At 45.8% G+C, this 22,950-nt stretch overlaps 1 protein-coding gene and 1 pseudogene across 1 annotated transcript in view; both read left to right on the forward strand.

The window, feature by feature from the left end:
* Positions 1 to 16,283, forward strand: part of fat2 (FAT atypical cadherin 2) — a 91,853-nt gene extending 75,570 nt beyond the window's left edge. The window contains exons 24-29 of the mRNA XM_085286794.1: positions 2,496 to 2,934; positions 4,204 to 4,357; positions 6,423 to 6,516; positions 6,607 to 6,755; positions 6,841 to 7,115; positions 13,346 to 16,283. Coding sequence (XP_085142920.1) covers positions 2,496 to 2,934; positions 4,204 to 4,357; positions 6,423 to 6,516; positions 6,607 to 6,755; positions 6,841 to 7,115; positions 13,346 to 13,845 — 1,611 coding nt within the window. The 3' untranslated portion in view covers positions 13,846 to 16,283. The remainder of the gene's footprint in view (positions 1 to 2,495; positions 2,935 to 4,203; positions 4,358 to 6,422; positions 6,517 to 6,606; positions 6,756 to 6,840; positions 7,116 to 13,345) is intronic.
* A 2,051-nt stretch (positions 16,284 to 18,334) lies between these two features.
* On the forward strand, positions 18,335 to 21,779 carry LOC146581767 (uncharacterized; annotated as a pseudogene).
* The last annotated feature ends 1,171 nt before the right edge of the window (positions 21,780 to 22,950 follow it).

The following is a 22,950-nucleotide window of genomic DNA, read 5'->3' on the forward strand; positions in this document are numbered from 1 at the left end:
GAGATTATATTTATTTAGGAACAACTGAGAATTGAGAAGGCTGTGATGTAGGGTTAGCAAGCCTACCCCATAAAACCCAAATTCCTACGGAAACATTGAAGAGGCTTGGTTTAGAAGGAGGACCTTCACACTGAAGACTAAGGACTTCATATGGTGAGGAAGCAACAGGACTGAAAATCCTTCTTTAAGGAAGATCAACATCAGTGCATGGGAGGAGGAAAGGCAGGCCACAGAAAACATCCGTGGGGTGTCCTGGTTTGTGTGTGTCTTTGTCCATTTCATCACAAAGACTCACACACACATGCGTGAGTAAGTAGGTGTAGGGACAGCTGCCCAGAGGAGCTGGATGGAGGTGCCGCCACCCAGCTGTCAGGCACAGAGGGAACTGTTATGAAGGGGGAAACTATTAACAGGGACCAGAACAGTTTCTCTGTCATGCTGTAAACGTGTTTATTTTAACAGTCGGTGGGAGCTCTTGCTTGGATGGTCTTCGTGTGTTTTAGTGTTTGAGCAAATGCTCACGAACACTGAATGGATGATTATTAATTTTCATATTTGGAAAACAGTCGCGTCTCCCTCAGGAGGAGTTTGCAGCTTTTTCTCAGTGCTGCTGAATTTTGATCAGGTGCAGGGCAGACAGTGATGAATATGTCCAATACTCTGAGGACGACATGAGTGAAAATGTAATTACATGTCTCCCAGGTTGAGTCACTATTTATCCCCAAAGAGAGTAAACAAAAGTTAATGCACTTTTATGCTAAATGTGAGAGCATTGCTCCTGATAAACATCGCGTTAGTGACATCAGCTTTTAGCCTCTCAGACTCTTGGCCCGTTTAGCCAGCCTGATTCTGAGCAGTCTGAACTGCTGCCTTTCATCCTCCCAAAATTCTCTCCCAGGTGCTGAAACATCACCTGCAATCTGCAGACTGTTAAAGACCAGCGTTCCTTAAAAACACTGGATTTATATCCAGGATGTGAGGATGCACACTCTCTGTCAAGTAGCTCAATTGGACAGGTATGCAGTTTCCTGGCTGTGCAGCTCTTCTCAAAGCCAAGAGTCAGTCCTGATGCAAGGAGCCTCTTTGAGTTTCATACATACCTCTGTTGTCCCCATCCAAGTGAAGACACGCAGGATCACAAGTGTGAGCAAAGCTGAAATCCAGCCCCGATTCACTCACTTTAATTAACATAGCACCAAATCACAACAGCAGTCATCTCAAGGCACTTTGTATTGTAAGTTAAAGACCTCACAATACTACACAAAACCTCCACAATCAGACCACTCCCTTTCAGCAAGCACTTGGCAACTGTGGGAAGGAAGAACCATACAGGGAAAGGGGTGTGTCCAAGGGTTTTTCCTTTTTTTTTAAATTGGAAACTTCTATTTTAATGTTTGAAGCGCGTCAGATTGCTGAGTTTTCCTTCTTTGGCCTGAGCTCGGCCTTCTCCCTCTCTGTCTCGGTTTGACACCAGCGCTGTAGTTTGCCTGCGTGCAGTCGCAACACACATCACACGCTGCGGGCACTCTCCAGTTTATCAGCAGCACTGACAGGATGTGATATATAGAGGCGTGAAGCACTGATGCTGCAGAGCTGAAGTCTCTGAGGAGCGGGATTCGACTTATGCTGCGCTGGTGCTGTAAAAGCCCGAGTGCATCATCTCCCTCACACGGCTGCCATAAATCACACCCAGAGTCACAGGAACGTACATGATACAGAATAAAGACGAGCAGCACAATTCAGCCCTCAGCTCCCTCCTTCAGCCCCGTGGGCTGTCATTAATCCATGAGAAGAGTCCTGCAGGTCCGGCCCCTCCGATATGAATCACTGCTGAAGCTTTTTACTGCCACAAGAAAGCAGAGAGAACATGCGGCAGCGATAGAGAGCAGTGCAGCATCACCCAGAGGATGGCCTGAACGCTCTAGAGGGCTGCAAATAAAGACAGGAGCACGCCGAAACAGACACAGCAGCTATCAATAATGCCTCCGGTGACCAGCGAGGCCAAAACATCCATGCTCCTTGGAAGTTGGAGTAGCATGGTGTTACATGTAGAAAACATGACCTGGCTTTGGGAACGCTGAGCGTGCAGAAACTCTGAGAGGACGCTGAGTGCACAGCATGACACAGTGAAGGACCTTTGACCCAATATTTTTGGCATTCATTCAAAATCTGAAACATAAGTCACAGCACGAGCGCCTAAACGAAGGAAGATGAATTTAAAGCATTTTGAGACTTTTTTCTAACAAACTACAAAACACTAAGTGATGGAACCACTGAAACGAATCTGAAAGGAGCATTAAATGTCAGAGCTGCTTCCAAGCAGGATGTCGGTGGTTAAATAATGTTAAATAATGTTGTTTCTTCATTTAACAGTTTCTTCTCCCCAGAAAGAAAGAAAATAACAAGTCAAAGGCTTACACTCAAAAACTGAGTCGGACGTATTCTTCTCTGGTTTTCGTGCATGTGTCTCACTGACCTTTGTCTTCCTCCCTCAGTTGGCCGGCGGAGACCTGCTCTTCAGGTACAGATGTGGAACCACCACCCCTGCCTCACTGCCGATTGGCTCTCATATGGTGTCAGACGGTCGCTGGCACAGCGTCCTGCTGGAGGTCAACTCCTCCTCGCTGAGGCTGACCCTGGACGGGCAGCATCCGGTGTCCGCCTCCTCAGTTGAGCCGTGCCAGATGCTGCGCTCCCATGGAGCGTTGCTCTTTGGTTCTCCTCCAGAGCTCCACCAACAGCCACATAATTTCAGCGGCTGCCTTGAGGGCCTGGAGCTCAATGGGGAGCCAATCAGAACAGGCGACTCAGCGGAATGGAGGGGGTCAGGGAGCAGGAGGGTGTTTGGGGTGTACCAGTGTTGCAGCGGGGGAGGAGCCTGCGACAGCAGCCCTTGCAAGAACGGAGGTGTCTGTGAGGAGGACGCCACGGGGGGTGAGTCGCCAAAAACTAGATTTTATTGAAAGTAAAAAAATAAAACAGAGATTTCGAGATTGTGCACAGAACTTCCTGAAACAGACAAATGTCCACACTTCAGGGCCAAAGTCCCGAGTCCAGCTCAGGGCTCTTACATCATTTAGTTTCCTCTCAGCCTCCACTTTAGCCCGCCAAAATAAAAGCAGGAAAAATGTGCCAAAACATAAGGAAATACCACACAGTGTGTGTTCCTTTATCATAGTTTAATTAGTGTTTTTGTTATGATGACTTAATAAAATTAGATTAAAGCAAACAAACAAACAATGTGAGCTCAGTAACTAAAGTACTAAAGGAGAACAAGTGAAGTACCACAGGAGGAGGAGATGGACCGACGTGCGGATTCAGCAGGAACCCACACCCATTGGAGCTGAGGTTCTCCTCAGGAGGTTCAGCTCCATGTGTCCTCCTCTGCTCCTCCTCTGAGGAGGATTCGAACTTAAAAAAGTTGCTGTTTTTGCCCCTGCAGTCATTTTTATCTCATCACTAGAAGGAAAAAACAAAAATTTAGTGCCTGCAGGTGGTGGAAGTTAAGCTTTTAATGAAGAATCAGCCTCAGTACAGCTGCAGGGCAACGTTCAGTTTGCAACATTTTATGAAACTGTTGAAACAAATATGATTTTTTGTCTGTCCCCATCTCACAGCGTCGTAGCAACAGTCGTCTCAAGGCACTTTATATTGTAAGGTAAACACAACATTAAGGAGAAAACCCCAACAATCAGGTGACCCCATCTGAGAGACCGGTTGGGTAAAAACGAGTGTATCAACATGTCAATCATAGCATAGCCCCACCCTAAATCCTCCCCTGCTTCCTTTCATTTACAAATCAGGAAAGCTTTATTTTTATGACTCGCAGATTAAGACAAATACAGGTGTATGTGCAGAAGTCAGTTTAGATTGTAGATTAGACACATGATAATGGAAGAGTCGTGATCTCAGCCTGTGTCCTTGATCCCTGCTTCCTCATCCTGGTGGCTTCCCTCTCTGATTCTGGCTGATGAAACATGATTTTTGCTGCCTTCTCAATTCCACGTGCTATTTTCTGCCAGTTATCCATGGGAGAATAAAGCTTGCACGATTTTTCCCTTTAAACATCAACAAGGTGCTGCACTCTCCGGCCGGACCTTGCTGACCTTTGCTTTGATTATTTCGTGCCTGTAGGGGAGACTCGCTGTGGCTTTGATCAGTTGCTCTTGTCTCAGATGTCTGGGTGTTTTATTTGCTCTGCAGAGCCGCGCTGCAGGTGTGCAGGACTCTTCCACGGCGCCCGATGCGAGCTGACCGACAACCCATGCGCCTCCCAGCCGTGCACCCACGGCAGGGTGTGCATGCCCATGGATCAAGGTTACCTGTGCAACTGCTCGCGTGAGAACCCTGAGGCAAGGTAGGCACATGTCCACACACACACCTCATTCACCGATGCTTTTAACCATCACAGCCACTTTATTAGGTACAGTGGAGCCTGCCTTTGCCGTTCAAATCAATGTAAGCACAGAGTGTATCCTTATTCTTCATAACTTCTTCATCTGGCCCCAGCCCTGAGTGATGGAGATCCATTCCTGTCGCATCATCCTCTTTATAGTGTGCAGGTTTGTGATCATCTACTTGACTTTTAAGGACTGACCAAACTAAAAATGTCCTCAAAGACCAAACAAACAGGCAAAAGTGATAACTACTTAACTCAGACAAAGGGTGGAAACCAAAAAGAGAGACCAAGACTCAAGTGCATGAACTAAGATCCTGCAACAATAATCCAGAAGAGGAAAGAGAAAATTCAACATCAAGGTCCTGAGACCATGGCAACAAGCTCTTTGAGCATTAAAACGTGATTGGCTGATTAGATATTTGCTTTAGAGAGCAGCTGCTGCACATGTGCCACTGTGCAAAAAGCATTGTGTTTTGGGTGATATATGCTCCAGTGATAACAAACTAGTGTTGTCACACAGCAAGTCACTGAAACTAAACTGAAAACTAAACCTTTGTAATGGTCACTTCAGAGTTGGAGACCAGGTCTGCAACCACTCACAGTCAGCCGCCGTCTTCAAAGTGACTTCGGTGCATCGAGACCTTCATTTTTACCCTCGAGTTCAATCAGGTTACACCCAGTCTGCAACCCGCTGAGTCGAACCCCTGATTGCATTGCGACGGGGTGCAGACTGACTGCAACATGTTGGTAAATGTCTGCATTTATAAGTTAGATGATTATTATTTGCAAACCTTCAAATTTGCCAATCTGTCTGAGAGCGACTGCAGTCACACTGCAACTGATCTACTTCTGGGCTTTTTTTTTTTTTTTTTATAGAGCAGTGAAACTAATAAAAAAAACAACTAAAATTGACATTTTGAGGGTAAACTGAAACTAAAGATATAAACATGAACCAAAAAACCCAGTCTGACACACACAAGCTCACCCCCCCCCCCCCCCCCCCCCCCAACAGAGTTACGGCCATATTTGCATCTCCTTCCTTTCATTAAAGCTGCTTCGATCCCCGCGGCTCTGAGCCACCGTCCCTCTTCCAGGTGGGTTTGGTTTAATTCGCTGAATGAAAAATGGCTACTGCTGAATGGTAGTTGCAGGCGGCGTACTTTTGCTTTAGGAAAACATGCAGAGATATTTTATCAAGCTGTCACCAGCGTGTGTGGTGGACAGCAGCACACAACAGGACATTTTATTTAGAGTGTCCAAAGACATTCAGAAACGTTCCTCTGGTCTCCAAAGCAAAGTCTTCCTTCAGATAATAACAGGAAACATGTTTTTCTCTGCAAAGCGCTGCCGGGATACACTCTGAGTGAAGTAAAGCGGGGGACCTGAGCACCGGGGAAATAAACTGAGCTGCGGGCACATTTATGGAAAACAGAGTGCCGGCTTTGTGTGAGTGCTTCCGCTCCAGCACTCAGCAATCAGATCTGTGCCAGCAGGGTCTCAGGGTGGTGTTTCGTGCCCATGCCAGCTTTGAAGCTTATAGGATCATCACTAATTTAACCTCCACCTCTGTGCTCCTCTCCGCTAATGAGCACTTGTTCAGACAGGCTTCAGGACCAAAGAGTAACCTCTGGAGTTTGGGCAGTCTCATCAGCAGAGAAGTCCAACTGAGGAGGGACAGGAGCTGCTGTGTGTGCGGCTATCACCGGAATCTTTTATCATTTTTTCATTTCATTTCCAACATAAATTCTTTTTACAAAGTTAAAAACTGTGGACACAGTCACATGAAATTCAGGTCCTTCTGAAACTAAAGCTGATATTTGCTCTGTGAGCTTTTGGGATGTAAAAGATCAGAACAGGACTGAAAATCAGTCCAGAGGTGCCCGAGGAGACGAAACTGAATGTGAGGTGTGCAAAGTTTAAATGAGAGTTTTGGTTCTTTTCACTCACAGTTTGCTGTTTTTTGGAATATTTTAGTTTTCCATCCTCTGAAAGTGCTTTAATGTTCCTCCCTTTAACCTTTTAGGTGCCAAGACACAGGCTGTTCACCCAACGAGTGTCCTCAAGGGTTCGGCTGTAAAGTCACTAATGGTGCCATCTACTGCGAGCCACTGCCTCTGGTCAGTCATGACGACAGACACACATGACCTTAATGTTCTTTCTTCTTCAGTGGCAGCAGATCAAACTTTAATCATTTTCCCGTTCTTCAGGTCAATCCATCGTTTGGATACATGGAGATCATACAGATTGGTGCCGGTGTGCTCGGATTAGTCTTCTTGGTCGGCGTCTTTGTTTGCATCAGGAAACGACATGTTCAGCAGAAGAAGAAAAAACCCATCTGCGTCCAGGACTCCAACGGGTAAGAGTTTTTATTTCTGAAGTTATTCGTCAACATATTCCATCAGATCTTATTAAATCTCTAACGTCAGCTGCTTCACCTGCAGGTACTTACAGTCCAGTCTGGCCAAGAGCCTGAAAGCAAACTCCCAGGAAGTCAACCCCATTGAGATGAGCTCGCTGGTTGGTCCAACCAATGACCTCGACCACACACCGTTCAGATCGCTACGGCCACGCAGCCAGATCGGTTCGTCGGCGGGTGGGTCTCCAAAGACGCAGGGGCCGGTCGTGTGCAGCGTTGCTCCCAACCTTCCTGTCAGGCCGCCATCGAGCTCTGATAACGACTCCATCAGGAAAAACCACTGGGACCTGGACTATGAGGGTGAGTGTTGGTTTGAATTGGGGGACTGGGAGACTTTCTGATGAAACCTCAGCATGCTCTTGGACATCTGATTGTGAGCATTAATAATGAGAATAAAGCAGGACTATCAGCAGCACTCATGCAGCGCAGAATGTCATTAGATCCGACGCTCCTGGGGTTTATCGCAGTGATTCTTCTAGCTCAACACGAATAGACAGAAGGATGACTCCACTAAAATTCAGTTTCGTCTGTGATCCAGACCCTTCAAACATTTTCAAAAACTCCTTCAGGACCTAAAGTGTGCGATGTTTGCAAACTCTTCCGCCGAACAGGTGAACTGTTCTGCGTTTCACAGCTGTGAGCCGCATTTAGACAGCCAAACACTGAGTGCATTAAAAAAAAGGAGGAAGCAGGGCTATGAGATGATCCTGGTATCAGATGGAAGCAAAAGGTCTTTTTGAGCAGCCACCTGTCCCGCCAACTGATGTGATCCATGAACGTTTACCCACAATACACTTTAGGGATTTTAACAGTGCTGCACTTTACATCATGCAGCATGGACATCATGCATCTTTGGTCTGAAGGTGTGTTGGATTTTGTTGATAGAGGAAACAAAAAGACAGCATAAATGTACGAGAGAAGGCGTTTGGACAGGCATGCAGATAACACCGGCATCCTTGCTGTGATCAATCCAGGGAAGCATGGAGTCTGTTTTAAAGAAGACTTGACTTCAGGGCAATAATTAAAGCTCTGACTCTTTAATAAGACGGCGTTGGAGTTTCAAATAATCCGACTGGAAAATCGTTTGGAGAGATGCCATCTAAGTCACAGCAGCATTTTCAGTCCTGACATATAGAAGGTCAGAAGAGACGCTGTAGTCACTCGATGTCGCCGTAAACACGCAGTTAATTGTGATGTGCAGTGCTGCATCATGTGAAACGTGCACTGTCTGTCAGTACACGGCACTGATTAAACTCTGGGAGATGAAACATTCAATGAGGCGACAGGAAGTGATAACATCGGGAAGCGATTTTTCTGTTTCACTGCTGTGATCACGTCATATCTGCCTCCTCACTGTCTCCACGTCTCGTTCTCGTTAGTACTCTTCCTTCAGTTAGCACCTCTCAGGCTCCCTAAATCTCTACAGCTGTCCCGGGGGTTTCTCCGAGCAAACGTTATACGTGCACATTAAACATGAAGCTGTGTTTCCACCAAGCTGCTGAAAAACGAAGTAACAAAAAGCATCCACAATAGACCGCCATGTTAAATGCTATCTACTGCTAGCAAACACTGAACAGCGTTTCATCGGCGACCTGGAGCTCACAGGCAGCAACATTTATGAGCTCTATCAAAATAAAGGACGTTCTCTCCTCGTCCAATCAGCTGCTGTCACTGACGACACTGATGAGCTGCAGTTGTGGTTCAACTTTACCAACACAGCATGAACCCAAAAGTGGTGTTTTCCCGGAAATAAACTCTATTAACAATCATAAAAAAGAACTTAACAATAAATTCCTCAACAACAGTTAAATGTAACTCCTGCACGTTGTTCTGCTTACTGGTTTATATGGAATATAAATAATCATATAAAATAGCTGCTGTGTGGTCCGAGCAGCTCCAGTTTCAGGATTTTATTTGGATGTTATTGATTGCACGGTGCACGGTGGTTAGCACTGTTGCCGCACAGCAAGAAGGTCCTGAGTTCAATTCCACCATCAGGCCGGGGTCTTTCTGTGTGGAGTTTGCATGTTCTCCCCGTGTTTGCGTGGGTTCCCTCCGGGTACTCTGGCTTCCTCCCACCGTCCAAAGACATGCAGCTTGTGGGGATAGGTTAATCGGATAATCCAAATTGTCACTAGGTGTGAATGTGCGAATGAATGTGAGTGCGAATGGTTGTCTGTCCCTGTGTGTTGGCCCTGCGACAGACTGGCGACCTGTCCAGGCTGTACCCTGCGTCTCGCCCTATGACAGCTGGGATAGGCTCCAGCGCCCCCCGCGACCCTGGAAAGGATAAGCGGAAGCGAATGGATGGATGTTATTGATTAGCAGGTATCTGTTTCTGAGTGATGTTTGACGACCAGTCTAAGTGGAAATCACATGAAGATGTGATGTGCCAACTTAACCCCACCATCAGTGTCACACAGACTGATATTCGATGATGTTTAATCTGCGCCTGGTTTTAGTTCAGAGAGTCCGCGTTGGTTCTGTCCCGTTTGCACACCTGAGCTCAGGTGTGGAGCTGTCGTTGTCCTCTTCTGAACTTTTTCATGAAGCAGTTTGAGTAATTCAGCCTGTGAACAGCTCAAACAGGTGGCCTTTATTCTACTATGAAAAGGATTTTCATAGTAGTGCAGGTCTTTATTTTCCTGCTTTGTCGCCGTGAGGCTGGCCGATAAGATAACGCTCCTGTGTGAGGCCAACGTCTGCTTCCATGTTTGTCTCCCTCTCCTGCTGTCGTGCTCATCTGTCTGTAAGCGATCCATACCACCGAGCTGTGAGTCCTGCGTCCGTGGTCGTGTTGCTCAGACAGATGAAGAGGCAGATTGGGTGTTTGTCATGCCATCGCTCCTCAGGCAGCACCCGGCTGGCAGGTCGTTCGTCTGTTCAACCTTACGAGCACAGGAAAGGACACGTTTCTGTGTGAGCCGCTTCATTCGTTGTAAGACTTATTGTTAATGGTGACGCCACCCGAGGCTGCCGAGTGACCTCCATATCAAACTCTTCACAGGATGATAACATGATTTCTGAACTGAGTCAGGCCTGGCTTTAGAACAAAAGGACTGGCTGTGCATCCGTGAGGGAGGTCTCTGCCTCACCCTTGGAAAAACCTGGAAATTGTTCTAATGATCATCAAACCACGACTTTATGGGCATATACTCAGGTGTCAGAGCTCATCATTAAGGGTGCTGGAGAGGTCATCGAATGTTGTCTTTAAGGGGTAAGAGTCCAGTCTGGTCCTAAAGATGGTCAGCATGTGTTCGCGAGGACTGCTTCAGGTTTAAGCAGCACTAATGTTTGAGTTGATACTTCATTTTAATTCTCCATCAAGATTTTATGCTTGAATGAGGATTAAAGCCGCCACTGCTGGTGTGAACACAGCGCCGTAATCTTCCAAACATCATGAGCTCGCTGCTGATATTTGATGTTTTCATTTGTTTTCTGTGTTTCTGGATAAAATCTCAGTGAAAGTTTCCAGCAACACTGATCTGTAGTTAAATCATGCACACAGTGGTAGATGGCAGCCCATTCAGCCCTGAGATGGGATTACCGCCTTGCCCTTGGTCAGCCTTTCATTTGTGTGATTTGGAAGCCTCACAGAAAGCCTCCAAAGGGGAATTTCATTACTTTTAATGGTCTTTTCAAGGCTGTTTGAATATCAGACTTTACAAAAACAGCTACAGGGAAACTTTTTGTCCCCAGTTCTCGAATCTTTCCAGCTCAGCAGCAGCTAACCCTAAACCAACATGATCTGCCCACTTCAGGCACAAATACCCATGGCGGTGAATTCTAACACCAATTACAATTTTTGCTTTTACACGTCATTTCACTGATTATAAATAAGGCCCAGAGGCTCTGGACTTTCATCACACATGTGTAAAGAAAAATGATGCAACTCCCCAACAGGACTTTAGTCTGAAAACATTTTCAGATAGAAAGCTTCCTCTAATTCTACCTCAGTAGGAAACAGAAAGACAAAGAGGGAGCTTTAAAGTGACCTGCCGTCTAAATACAACATCATTTATTAATTTGTCAGTAAGCATCCTAAATTTCAGAAAGTCATCCGTGTGAACCATCCTGTTTATCTTTATACATACAGACATTGTTTCAGTTTCTACAAATCCCAGGCCCTTTGGAGCAGCTCGTGCTGTTAGCCTGAGCCACCGATCGGAGTTACTGAACAAAGACTGTTGGTGTGGGTGAACCGTTAAAGATGCTGTCAGGCTTTCATCGCCGAGCTGTGTTTACTTCATCCTCTCATCAGTCACGTCTCTCCTCTCTCACCTTCCATCTGTCCTTTTCATTTCATCTTCCACCCCCTTTCCCCCTCATCTCCTCGGCTTCTCTCCAGCGTTTCCCTTTTGTCTCCTTTGCATTTCCCTCGCTCCTCTTTTGTCTCATTTTGTCTCTGTGTCTACATGTCAAGCAGCCGGGAGTCTGCTTGGTATTCTCAGAGACCAAACTAACAGCAGGAAATCCTCTAAAGTTTGTCTGAGCAAAGTGCCGAACACGTCTGCTCTGTTACTTTGAGATTTGGGGATGAAGGGCAGGAATATGAAGTGATAATCCTCGGGAAGCAACTTTGTTTTCTGCTGAGCCCTCGAGTCTGCGGGAGTCTCTTCTGGGACGTTTTGGGACCATTTCCTCGTGATGATGATGATGATGATGATGATTAGTGTGTTGGTATCACTGTTCAGAGGTTTTAGGCACAGACTGGCTTTACAGGTTTCCACTTGACTGCAAGGGATGATTTTCTACCTGTTTTCATGACTGTAACTCCTGAGTAAGGATTGACTGTTTTAAGCTATTTAGAAAGCACAAAGGCAGCCCTGTTGAGTTTGTGTTCTTTGATATTTTCTCATTTTTCGTATTGTATGACAGTATGGGCCCAAGCATCTGCTGAAGGCTTCGTCCAGCGAGGCTCAGGAACCTGGGATCAAGAGCCTGTTTGATGGCAGCACTGTCACATCTGACAGTGTGGGCTACTTTAGCTGTCATCAATCAGCTTTCAAATCAATAAACGTGATGTCACGGCGGCTTTGCTGATGTCACTGGTGTCGGGATGATATCACGGCAGCTGTGATGTTGTCACGGCAGCTGTAAAATGTCAGTCATGTTTAGGGGTAAAGGTCAAAGGTCAGGCAAAAGCAAATAAGAGCTGCAACTCTTTAATTCATTATATGATACATTTATACTATTATTATGTGTAAGCAAATTTAATTAATATGTACTCTGTAGTCTATTTCACTGTGTGTATGTGAGTAAGGACACAAGAAAATAATTATTGCATCATATTGATTTTTATTTTTTTTGTATTTTTAGTGTCCCATTTTATGGCTATTTACTTATTATTTTATTTTTTCTAATGAGTTGAGCTCTTTCTGATAAAATGTTAACCTTAATGAACTTTTTTATTAAAATTAATAACATTTTTTTTATTATTTATTGTTGAATTAATGATCAAATTCAAGTTACAACTTTTAAAAACTTATCAGTGATTACTGTAAAAATGCAGAGCACATCCAGAGCTACAACAGATTTTTATGGATTTACAGACTTTTAGTTTTTACGGTAATTATTATTATTGATGTTTAATATTAATAATAATAATTATGTGATAATATTATAATTAATAATAAATATGAGGTTTGAGGGCGGTGTTTCGTAGCTGAATTATAGAATGCTTTTTACACATATGACTATGTCTGTGATGCTCTGATGAGTGAACTCCTCTTTGTGGAAGTGACGCCGTGCGTGTGCTCATAACCAGATGTGTGTTCAGAGCGGTGACCTCTGACATGACAGATTAAATGTCACCGAGTCACCGCTAAGGTTACGTAAGCGGCACGTTTTCCTCTCTCCTCACCGACTTCCTGCTTGTTTAATAACTAAAGTCTGAAGCAGCTGCCGCACATGATTAAAAATCCTCCTGACGGTCACTTTTGCTTGGGATGAGCAACCTGAAATCACCAAATTAGTATTTCAAGGTTGAGACGTAGCTCGAGATTACAGCGCAGAAAGATGGAGGAGCTAATCTTTAAGGTTGCCCTTGAATTGTTTTAATCTTGGCCATAGATAAGTAAGGAGGATTATTCTACTAAGGAAGTCATTAGACATGTTTCTGGATCAGTCGCCTGCCTCTAAGTGAAATACGGTGACCTGGGGACGCGGAGCTATTCTCACACACACCCACTGAGTGTTTAATATGCAGATTGTTAAAGCTTTTGAAACCCACTTTCAGCCCTGTGTTCAGTGTCAGTAGATGTGGAGAAGTTTCACTTTGATTTCAGCGTAGTAAAGTTCTGACTCCATCCCGGTGGGTGGGGATTTTCAATCCCTCGTTTCCAGCGAGTTGCTGTCGCTGATGATAGACGACATTGCAGTAAATCAAATGTAAGAGCAGGAGTGGCCTGGGTAGTGTTTGCCTGGGACATTTTAGGTGAAAGTTGGAAGTAAGTGATGATTTTCTGAGCTGATTGTTTGAGTGCGAAACCATCAGTAACCAGAGCTCTTCCTCTGCTTCCTGTCCTTAGTCTACCCCGCAGACCCGGACTATTACGGCCGTCCGGCGGTCCAGGATTTCCCTCAGTTTGACATCGTAGAAGACACTTACTCCACCTCCACCATGGACTCCCGCAGGAACTCTAGGTTTGGTGGCTTCCCGTTCCCGCTGGACCGCTGCGACCGCCGTGCACCCCTGCCACCGTGCTACAGCAACCAGAACCTGGATGATTTCCTGGGTCCAGACGGTCTTCCTCTTCCGAGCTCTCAGTGCCCCAACGAGTACACCGCCATCAGCTACTACCCGACCCAGCACACCCGCAGCCTCGACAACGTCACGGGCTACAAGAGACTCAGCATGCGCCTCAGCGTCGCCATGCCCTCATACGCTGAGCAGGCCAGCCCGCCGCCGGCACTGAACCTGAACCAGGCCCAGCCTCAAACCCGAAAAGCACGACAGAACCCACGCAGCTGCGATGGGTCAAGCATGGTGGAGAGTGACTACGGGAGCTGCGAGGAGGTGATGTTTTAAGGTGGTGACATGTGGGCGTGGTCCTCACACGGCAATCAGAAGAGATCAGATCTCTTCGTCGCTCTGTGTGAGATGATCACAGCATGTGGAATGATTCTTCACACACCTCTGATTTGTTAGACTCTTTAAAGTGTTGCAGTCTTGCTGCGCCAGATTAGACAGAGCATCTCAGGATGGCTCGCTCACCTCCGCAGAACAAGTTCAGCACAAGTTCATCTTCTGTTGTTGGGACACCACCCAGGGTGTTCGCTGTCTCGACAGGGCTGTGAAATCATGGACAATATTACCCAGCGGGCTGTGAACTGCTCAGACTTTTGAAAGCTTCAAAGCGGAAAAGTCTGCCTCTCTGCACTCCAAACACACCTCCCACATTTCACCGTTCACACACACTCGTCTGATCAGCCACACAGCTGGAGCTGTGCTGAACACGGACAGCACATCCTGCTGGGTGTGTTCGCTCATATCTGCTCCTAAAAGGGCAGAAACAGGTTTATGGTATGTCTAAGGATTTCAAATCTCAGCGTATTAAAGCACATTTCATACAGGAGAAAGGTGTCGGTGTTTGTTGTTAGCATTCAGAGGGCTGGATCCTCGTTAGAAACATGAAAGCGATTAAAAAAGTGACGTTATTGTGAAGTGGACTTTGTATTTTTAGCTGTAAGAACTCCGTAAACATCTCTTTGTGGATTTCAATGAGTGAATTTGATGACAGTATTTTCCGTGTTTGTGTATCGCTGCCCTGCATGATAAAGGGAACTCTTAAAGTGCAGCAGGAGAGAATCGTCCATGCAGCCATTTTAAATGGATTGAATGAGCAGAGAAGCTCGGAGTGCACGATGCAGCGTTTTTATAAGTGACTGTTAGATAGTGAAGAGTCGATGTTTAGTTTAGTTTTGTCAAATCAAGTTTGACCTTTTCTTTTTCCCAAAGAACTGAGCAGAGACGACTTGTTTCTAATAACACATAGAGTTGGTCAGTTCATTGTCAAACTCCCTCCTGCCAAATTACGTGTGAAGGTTATGATCTGAACTGCAGGAAATTACAGAGGAATATTTGGATGTGAGCAGCTTCAGTTAAAAGCTGAAATAATTGTTAATTGTGACTCACAGACTGGTTGTTTCAGTGTTTCTGCTTAGTTTTCAACTCTGTGGTAGCCGTGGCACTTTGTGAAGATAAAACTCTCAGGATTCGCACTGTCCTCCTGCTACCTGCTGGTGCACCGACCACTTCTTTGATCCCCAAAACTCCTAAGTGGTCATCCTCAGCCTCTCCTCTCAGCTGTGTGCAGTGTGTCTGTAAGCTCAGGTTTTAAAAACTCAGTGTACCTACAGCACACGGGGAGCTCATGGTGTCCCAGAGACCAAATATTTGAAGGCTTCAGAAAAGGCGAGCTCACTTTGTTGCGACAGCTGGAAGAAGATCCTCATGGATCATTTTATTGGAGCTGAAAGAATCTGGATCTTTTGTTTGATTTCAGGGATGGAAGGACAGAGTAGAGCAGGTTAAACGATGTCCAAGCCTGAAGTTTTTTTCAATGAGCTCCTCCAGGCGGTTTGTGGATTCCAGGACAGAAGATCAGATCTGGGACACTGAGTCGATCTGGCTGCTGTTTGGTCAGTTCATGTTTCTGTAAACGATGAAGTGCCGGCTGAATATGAGCGCTGTGTTTACCGCTGCCTCCAAAACGTGCCAAGGCTGCAGATGTAAAAATCAAAGCCTGCATAAGCGGCGTATGTGGTGAGCTCTCGGAGGCTGGGGAGATAAACAGTGCACGAGAGCAGCACTTGTATCTGGAACACGGCATTTGTAGTAACGTGAAGGCGTTAGCAGACGGTGATTCGGGCAGGGCTGGTTCTTAATGTCCTGACTGTCCAACCTGTCCCATCTGGCACCATAATGTCAAATTGCCAAATCAAAGCACGCACACTCCACATATGATTACATATTACTCCTGCTGAGCTTTGGCTTTTGGAAGAATTCGGGTTGAAACAGAGACATGGCTACCACAGTGTGATTGTCTCATACTTTTGTTTATGTTACGCACAAAAACCAGGGGCAACCTAAGGGCCAGCCGTGACTAAGGCTGAGGATGTGTGTGTAGATGTGTTATGGACATGATCCTTCTCTCACTGGTGGTTCCACTGTGAGCTCTTTCCCTTTGTTTTGAGTCCTTTGTACAAAAGAGATCCCATAATCCACTCGTGTCGTGCTGTACAGTCTGTGCCTGTGTGTTGCTGTGCTGAATATGAATCACTTGAATGTATTGACATGTGTTGTTTGTATTCATTTCATCCATAAAGTTTATTTTTGTACCAATGTGGGCATCCCCATGTTTTGCCCTGATGTTTTTCTCTGAGAGATTTTATTAAGATGCTGTCTGTCCATTTGTTTTCCAATATTGTAAAGAGAATATGAATAAAGATATTATCTTCTGTAAACACCGACCATATCACGCTCTGTTCCGGTCAGAACAGGCCAGGTGGAAAAACAGCCCTCATCAGACAGGATTAGTGTTATCACAGGAATTTGATCTTCACATCTGGAATGCAGCACGATGATAAACTTTTACTGTTAAAACTACTAAAATCTCCCCATTCCTCTTTAACAGGGCAAGTGGTGTCCCCCAGAGGTCTGTTCTAGGACCTTAAACCTGTAGTCAAGTTATCAGTTCAATTATATTTTGTTTAAATAGCAGCAAATTGCAACACCAGTTGTCTTAAGGGACTTTATAATGACTTTATAATGTAGGGTAAAGTCTCAATAATATCCTGATGCATGCTCAATCATCCAGGTAAGGATGATTCTGTTCATCTGGACGTTTTCAGTGGGAGAAACATTTCGTCACTCGTCCAGGTGACTTCTTCAGTCTCAGCTGACTGCAGTTTTCCCCAACCTTATAAACAGTGCTTTTGCACAATGACTAAACTAGCACCACTGAATGAACAATGGGCTGGGAGGTCATTTCCATGATCATTAATATGCAAATTGTCATGACCATTGATCAACAACCACTGATCAAAGACCAACGCTGAGGAACGCTGGTTTGAGCGGGCAGTCAAGGTCATTTACGGGAAAAGGGAAAGACTGAATTGAGGAGGAGGCCTAAGGGTACATCTGTCACCATCTGTCACAATGCTGTGATTGCAGCCATTCCCCAACTCTCTGTGAATGTAACTCATGGACATTGATCAACGGGCTTTGATCAGTGCGAAAACCTAATTGTCTCTCAGCAGTTTGTGAAATACCTGTTCAGTTCAGCTTGAGCCAAGATGACTAAAGCTGGGCATACACTGTGCGATTTGTGGCCCATTTTGAGACATTTTTCAGTCATGCGACCATTTTGGGGATCGGCCTGAGTTTTGCCTTAATCGTGTGTCGTGCATTGTGTAGTATACATGGGGTAATGAGAAGCGATTAACACCTCACAACCAGCTCCCGATCAGCAATTGTACGGTCATAAGAAAATCAAACCTGTTTGAAATCCTGGGTGCCCCTCGTGAGGGTATCGCACTGTTGAAGCAGTGCCATGAGCCGATTTAACGCAACCTCTCACGCTGTGCATGCGCAAACAGAAATGGAAGTGAGAAAGATGGAGTAGCACGGCAGTGCAGCGTGTGATCTGGACACAAGCGATGGAGGCCCAACTTGTAGAACTTTGGCAAGCTCATCCGTGCCTTTTTGATGTGGTCTCACAAAATTATCACGACTGCAACAACCGTGAAAAGAGTTGGATGGATGATTGTAATGACCACGGCAGACCCAACAACATGAACATGCTTTTAAGCATCACTTTATTGCACACACTATTTAGTCAAAGGAGCTTGCAAAGAAAAGCGTCTGGACTTCTTTAAGTTGCTTGAAGACGTTTCACCTCTCAGAGAGGTACGATGACCTAGATGACTGAGAACCTTCACAGACGCACGCTATTTACACTTTTCTCACGGATGCTGTGCACACTCGGCTGCAGTTCTCCTGCTGCCAGCCACACACATCAATAACAACAACATGATAGGACTCAGTTCAGCCTTTTAACCCAGCGCCTACCCTGCAGCGGCACCGCTGTTCACACCCCGCCGCATAATTGCTGCTCGATTGCAGCTGCCTGGTCAATGTTTTTCCTTAGCAGTTTAGCAAAGTTGGTGGTGTGAGTGTGTGTGTCTGTGTGAGTGAAAGACAGAGAGGGAGAGAGAGGGAGAACGAGAGACAGATTTTGTGTTAGAAGATTTTGTAACACTTCATGTTACCACTTCATGTTATTATGCACGCACAGAGTGAGCAATCAGGTCACGTCAGAGCATCAGGCCGTATAGTATGAGACTATGTATTGTGACCTATGAACTTCTAACCCCTGCGATTCAGTTGTACAGTTTGAGCAGGAGCTGAATAACGTGACTAAAAAAATTGCAGTGTAGGCCCAGCTTTAGATAAACAAGATCACTGCACAGGAAGCAGAACTGTCAGTTTCTCTAGTTGAACCTGTGGAGGGATCATGGACTGCCTGCAGTTTGCTTACAAGAAGGTGCTCTTCACAGGTTCACCTACAGGAACCATCGTCCAATCATATTCCTCGTGGAGGCGTCACACCACACACCAAAGAAGAAAGTGCAACAGGGCTCGCTTTGTGAAGAATTAGTTTCCCGGAATGAAAAGTGCATTCATCTAGATTGTTAATGGAGCGTGTTTAAAGACATGAAACGCTGCAAAAACAAGCAGAAGCTGCAATATGATGATGATGAATGATTCCCCACAGACTCAGTCATGTTCCTGAAATGATTAAAGACACGTAGTGAAGAGCAAACGAGATACGAGCACCTTCGTCTGCAGACTGAGGCTGTGAGAGTGTGATGGGACGACAGCACGTTGAGAGATAAATGCAAGACAGCATGTGCATGTTTTAAACTCCCCTTTTAAAACAAATGCTCTTATCTGGCCGAGTCTTGACATTACCTGATAAGGTGTGTCTGTTTTGGGTGAACCTGCTTTCAGCTACTTCCACTTCAAGTTAGTGACTCCTGTTTTCTAAAACTACAGGTGAAACTTCAGCTGATATTGTGTGTACTCATTATCCATCTATGTCTGTCCATCCGTCCATCCGTCTGTCCATCCGTCCATCCATCATTTAATCTGTCTGTCCATCCATCCATCCATCCATCCATCCATCCATCCATCAGTCCATCAATCCAACCGTCCATCCATTCATCCAACGTCCGTCTATCCATCCAATGACCATTCATCCAACCATCCTTCTCCAGTCCTGAGCACTCATGAGCTGAGGCGTGTGTTCCGGAGCATTAACACCAGGAAGGCGGCCGGGCCAGATGGAGTGCTGGGCCGGGTGCTAAAAGACTGTGCTGCGGACCTGGCGGACGTCTTCACCTCTATATATAACACCTCGTTGTCCTGTTCACTGGTACCATCCTGTTTCAAAGCAGCAACCATCGTTCCCATCCCAAAACAGTCAAATGTCACATGTCTGAACGATTTCAGACCTGTGGCACTCACCCCCATTCCCGCCAAATGCCTGGAGAGACTGGTCATTAAACACATCAGAGCTGCTTTTCCACCATCCCTGGACTCGCACCAGTTTGCATACAGGGAGAACCGGTCAACCGAGGATGCGATCGCCACAGTGCTGCACACATTACTGAAGCACTTGGAACACAGGAACACCTATGCACGGCTCCTCTTTGTAGACTACAGCTCGGCTTTTAATACCATCCGGCCATACAAACTCCGTCCCAAACTCCACCAACTGGGACTTAACTCCTCTCTGTGCAACTGGATTGTGGACTTCCTCACTAACCATAGACAGAGTGTCAGAGTGGGTAAGAACACCTCTTCCACCCTTGTGGTCAACACCGGTGCCCCTCAGGGGTGTGTTCTGAGCCCTCTGCTATACACTCTCTTCACCCATGACTGTATTTCCTCCTGCGCGTCCAATCTCATTGTTAAGTTTGCAGATGACACTACAGTGCTCGGACTTATATCCAACAATGATGAGACAAACTACAGGACAGAGGTGCAACAACTAGAGTCATGGTGCCACGACAATAACTTGGTCTTAAACACCAAAAAGACCAAGGAGATCATTGTAGATTTCCGGAAGAGGGGTCATAACAACCATCTGCCTCTCTTCATTGGCAGTGAGGCGGTGGAGAGGGTGAGCAGTTTTAAATTCTTGGGGGTAACTGTGACCGAGGACCTGTCCTGGGGCAACCATATCACCTCAGTTGCACGGAAGGCCCAACAGCGCCTCTACTACCTGAGGAGACTGCGGAGCGCACACATTCCCAGATCTCTGATGTTGAACTTCTACAACTGTGCCATCAGCAGCGTTCTGACGTATGGATTTCTAGTGTGGTTCCCCAGCTGCACCAAGGCCGATCAGCAAGCACTCCAGCGGGTGGTGAAAGAAGCTGGCAGAATTATTGGAACAAGTCTGCCAGAGATCAGTAATATCTTCCCCACTCGCTGTCTGAGGAGGGTGCACAGTATCCTGCGGGACCAACATCACCCTGCGCGCCACCTTTTCCATCTGCTGCCCTCAGGGAGAAGGTACAGGTCTATACAGGCCAGAACATCCAGACTGGCCAACAGCCTGTATCCACAGGCTGTGAGGCTCCTGAACTCTCTGCCCCCCTCTCACGGACAATAACCATATCCAACTTCTTAATAGCAATGAACTGGTCTGCATTGGTGCATCATATCTTTATTCTCTTCCCCCTCCTGCCCCCCCCCCCTCTTTCTTAAATAGATAACTATCATATCTGATATCATATCTCACAGTACAATAATATTGAATGGGTTGCATTGTTGTATTTCTGTCATGTTTCTCAGGTCTTTGTCTGAATTTCTACGAACATTATTGCTAAGGATTGTCTTATTGCATTGGAGTCACACTGGGTTAAATATGTACACTTGGGTTTTAAGGGGTATTTATTATTTTCTTCTTTTTTTGGGTTGTATGGAAGCCCCAAACGCAATTTCATTGTTCTTGACAATGACAATAAATAAATACTACTACTTTTTCCAGCCGTCCATCTATCCAACTTTCCATCCATCTGTCAATCCGTCTATCCGTCCGTTCATTTATCCGTGCATCCATCTATCCGTCCATCAGTCTGTCCATCATCCATCTGCCCGTCCGTCCATCCATCATTTAATCCATCTGTTCATCCATTCATCCAACCGTCCATCCATCAATCCAACCTTCCATTCATTCATCCAATGTCCGTCCATCCATCCAACTGTCCATCTATCGTCTATCTGTCTGTCCATCCATTCATCATTCAATCTGTCCACCCATCCATCCATCCATCTGTCAATACGTCTATCCATCCGTCCATTTATCCATCCATCCATTTATCCGTCCATCAGTCTGTCCATCATCCATCTGCCCGTCCGTCTATCCATCATTTAATCCATCTTCTGTCCATCCATCCAACTGTCCATCTATCGTCTATCTGTCTGTCCATCCATCATTCAATCTGTCCATCCATCCATCCATTCGTCAATCCACCCATCCATTCATCTGTCAATTCTTCTATCCGTCCATCCGCCCATCCATCCACCAATCATTCAATCAGTCCATCCATCCATCCATCCATCCATCCATCCATCTGTTATTAAGTCCTTCCACCTGTCAGTCAGTCCATCTGTCCATCTCTCCATCCATCCCTCCATACTCAGGGCAGACTGCACAAATCACAGCAGCTGCATTCTGTGGAAGGTTTTATTTCCGTGGTTAATTCTTTCTACAAAGAGTAATCTTACATTTAACCTCCACACATCAAGCTGTTCCGTCTGCAGTGCAGCAGAGGCTTTCCCACCAGCTGTTTGATGCCCACAGTTTCCTGATTATGTCATCATCCTGACAGCCTGACATGATCTGACTGATTACAATGATGATGTTTCAGCGCCAAATCACACAGACCCCGAAACACTTGCTAATGACTAAGTATCTCCTCAGCCAACAATTTACCCTGCTTCCTTAGCATAATGAGTGCGATATAATACTTCATATAAGAATATGACTCTCATTATTCCTGGTGAGGAAGGCCACACCCTTCCTGCACAGGACACTGCAGGAAACCTGGGAATAGGCTGATTGTTCCTGAACAGTGCAGCAATGTGAGAGGAGGTAAAAATGCTGAAAATCTGCTGGTTAAAATTTTATATTATACAGTGGGGCAAAAAAGTATTTAGTCAGCCACCGATTGTGCAAGTTCCCCCACTTAAAATGATGACAGAGGTCAGTAATTTGCACCAGAGGTACACTTCAACTGTGAGAGACAGAATGTGAAAAAAAAATCCATGAATTCACATGGTAGGATTTGTAAAGAATTTATTCGTAAATCAGGGTGGAAAATAAGTATTTGGTCACCTCAAACAAGGAAAATCTCTGGCTCTCACAGACCTGTAACGTCTTCTGTAAGAAGCTTTTCTGTCCCCCACTCGTTACCTGTATGAATGGCACCTGTTTGAACTCATCATCTGTATAAAAGACACCTGTCCACAGCCTCAAACAGTCAGACTCCAAACTCCGCCATGGCCAAGACCAAAGAGCTTTCGAAGGACACCAGGAAAAGTATTGTAGACCTGCACCAGACTGGGAAGAGTGAATCTACAATAGGCAAGCAGCTTGGTGTGAAAAAATCAACTGTGGGAGCAATCATCAGAAAATGGAAGACATACAAGACCACTGATAATCTCCCTCGATCTGGGGCTCCACGCAAGATCTCATCCCGTGGGGTCAAAATGATCATGAGAACGGTGAGCAAAGATCCCAGAACCACACGGGGGGACCTGGTGAATGACCTGCAGAGAGCTGGGACCAAAGTAACAAAGGTCACCATCAGTAACACACTACAACGGCAGGGAATCAAATCCCGCAGTGCCAGACGTGTTCCGCTGCTGAAGCCAGTGCATGTCCAGGCCCGTCTGAAGTTTGCCAGAGAGCGCATGGATGATACAGCAGAGGATTGGGAGAATGTCATGTGGTCAGATGAAACCAAAGTAGAACTTTTTGGTATAAACTCAACTCGTCGTGTTTGGAGGAAGAAGAATACTGAGTTGCATCCCAAGAACACCATACCTACTGTGAAG

This window comes from Mchenga conophoros, linkage group LG2 (assembly GCF_057382185.1).
Source record: "Mchenga conophoros isolate Kocher_MC1m ecotype Shallow Benthic linkage group LG2, M_conophoros_male_GT1.1, whole genome shotgun sequence".
NCBI classification, from domain to species: Eukaryota; Metazoa; Chordata; class Actinopteri; order Cichliformes; family Cichlidae; genus Mchenga; species Mchenga conophoros.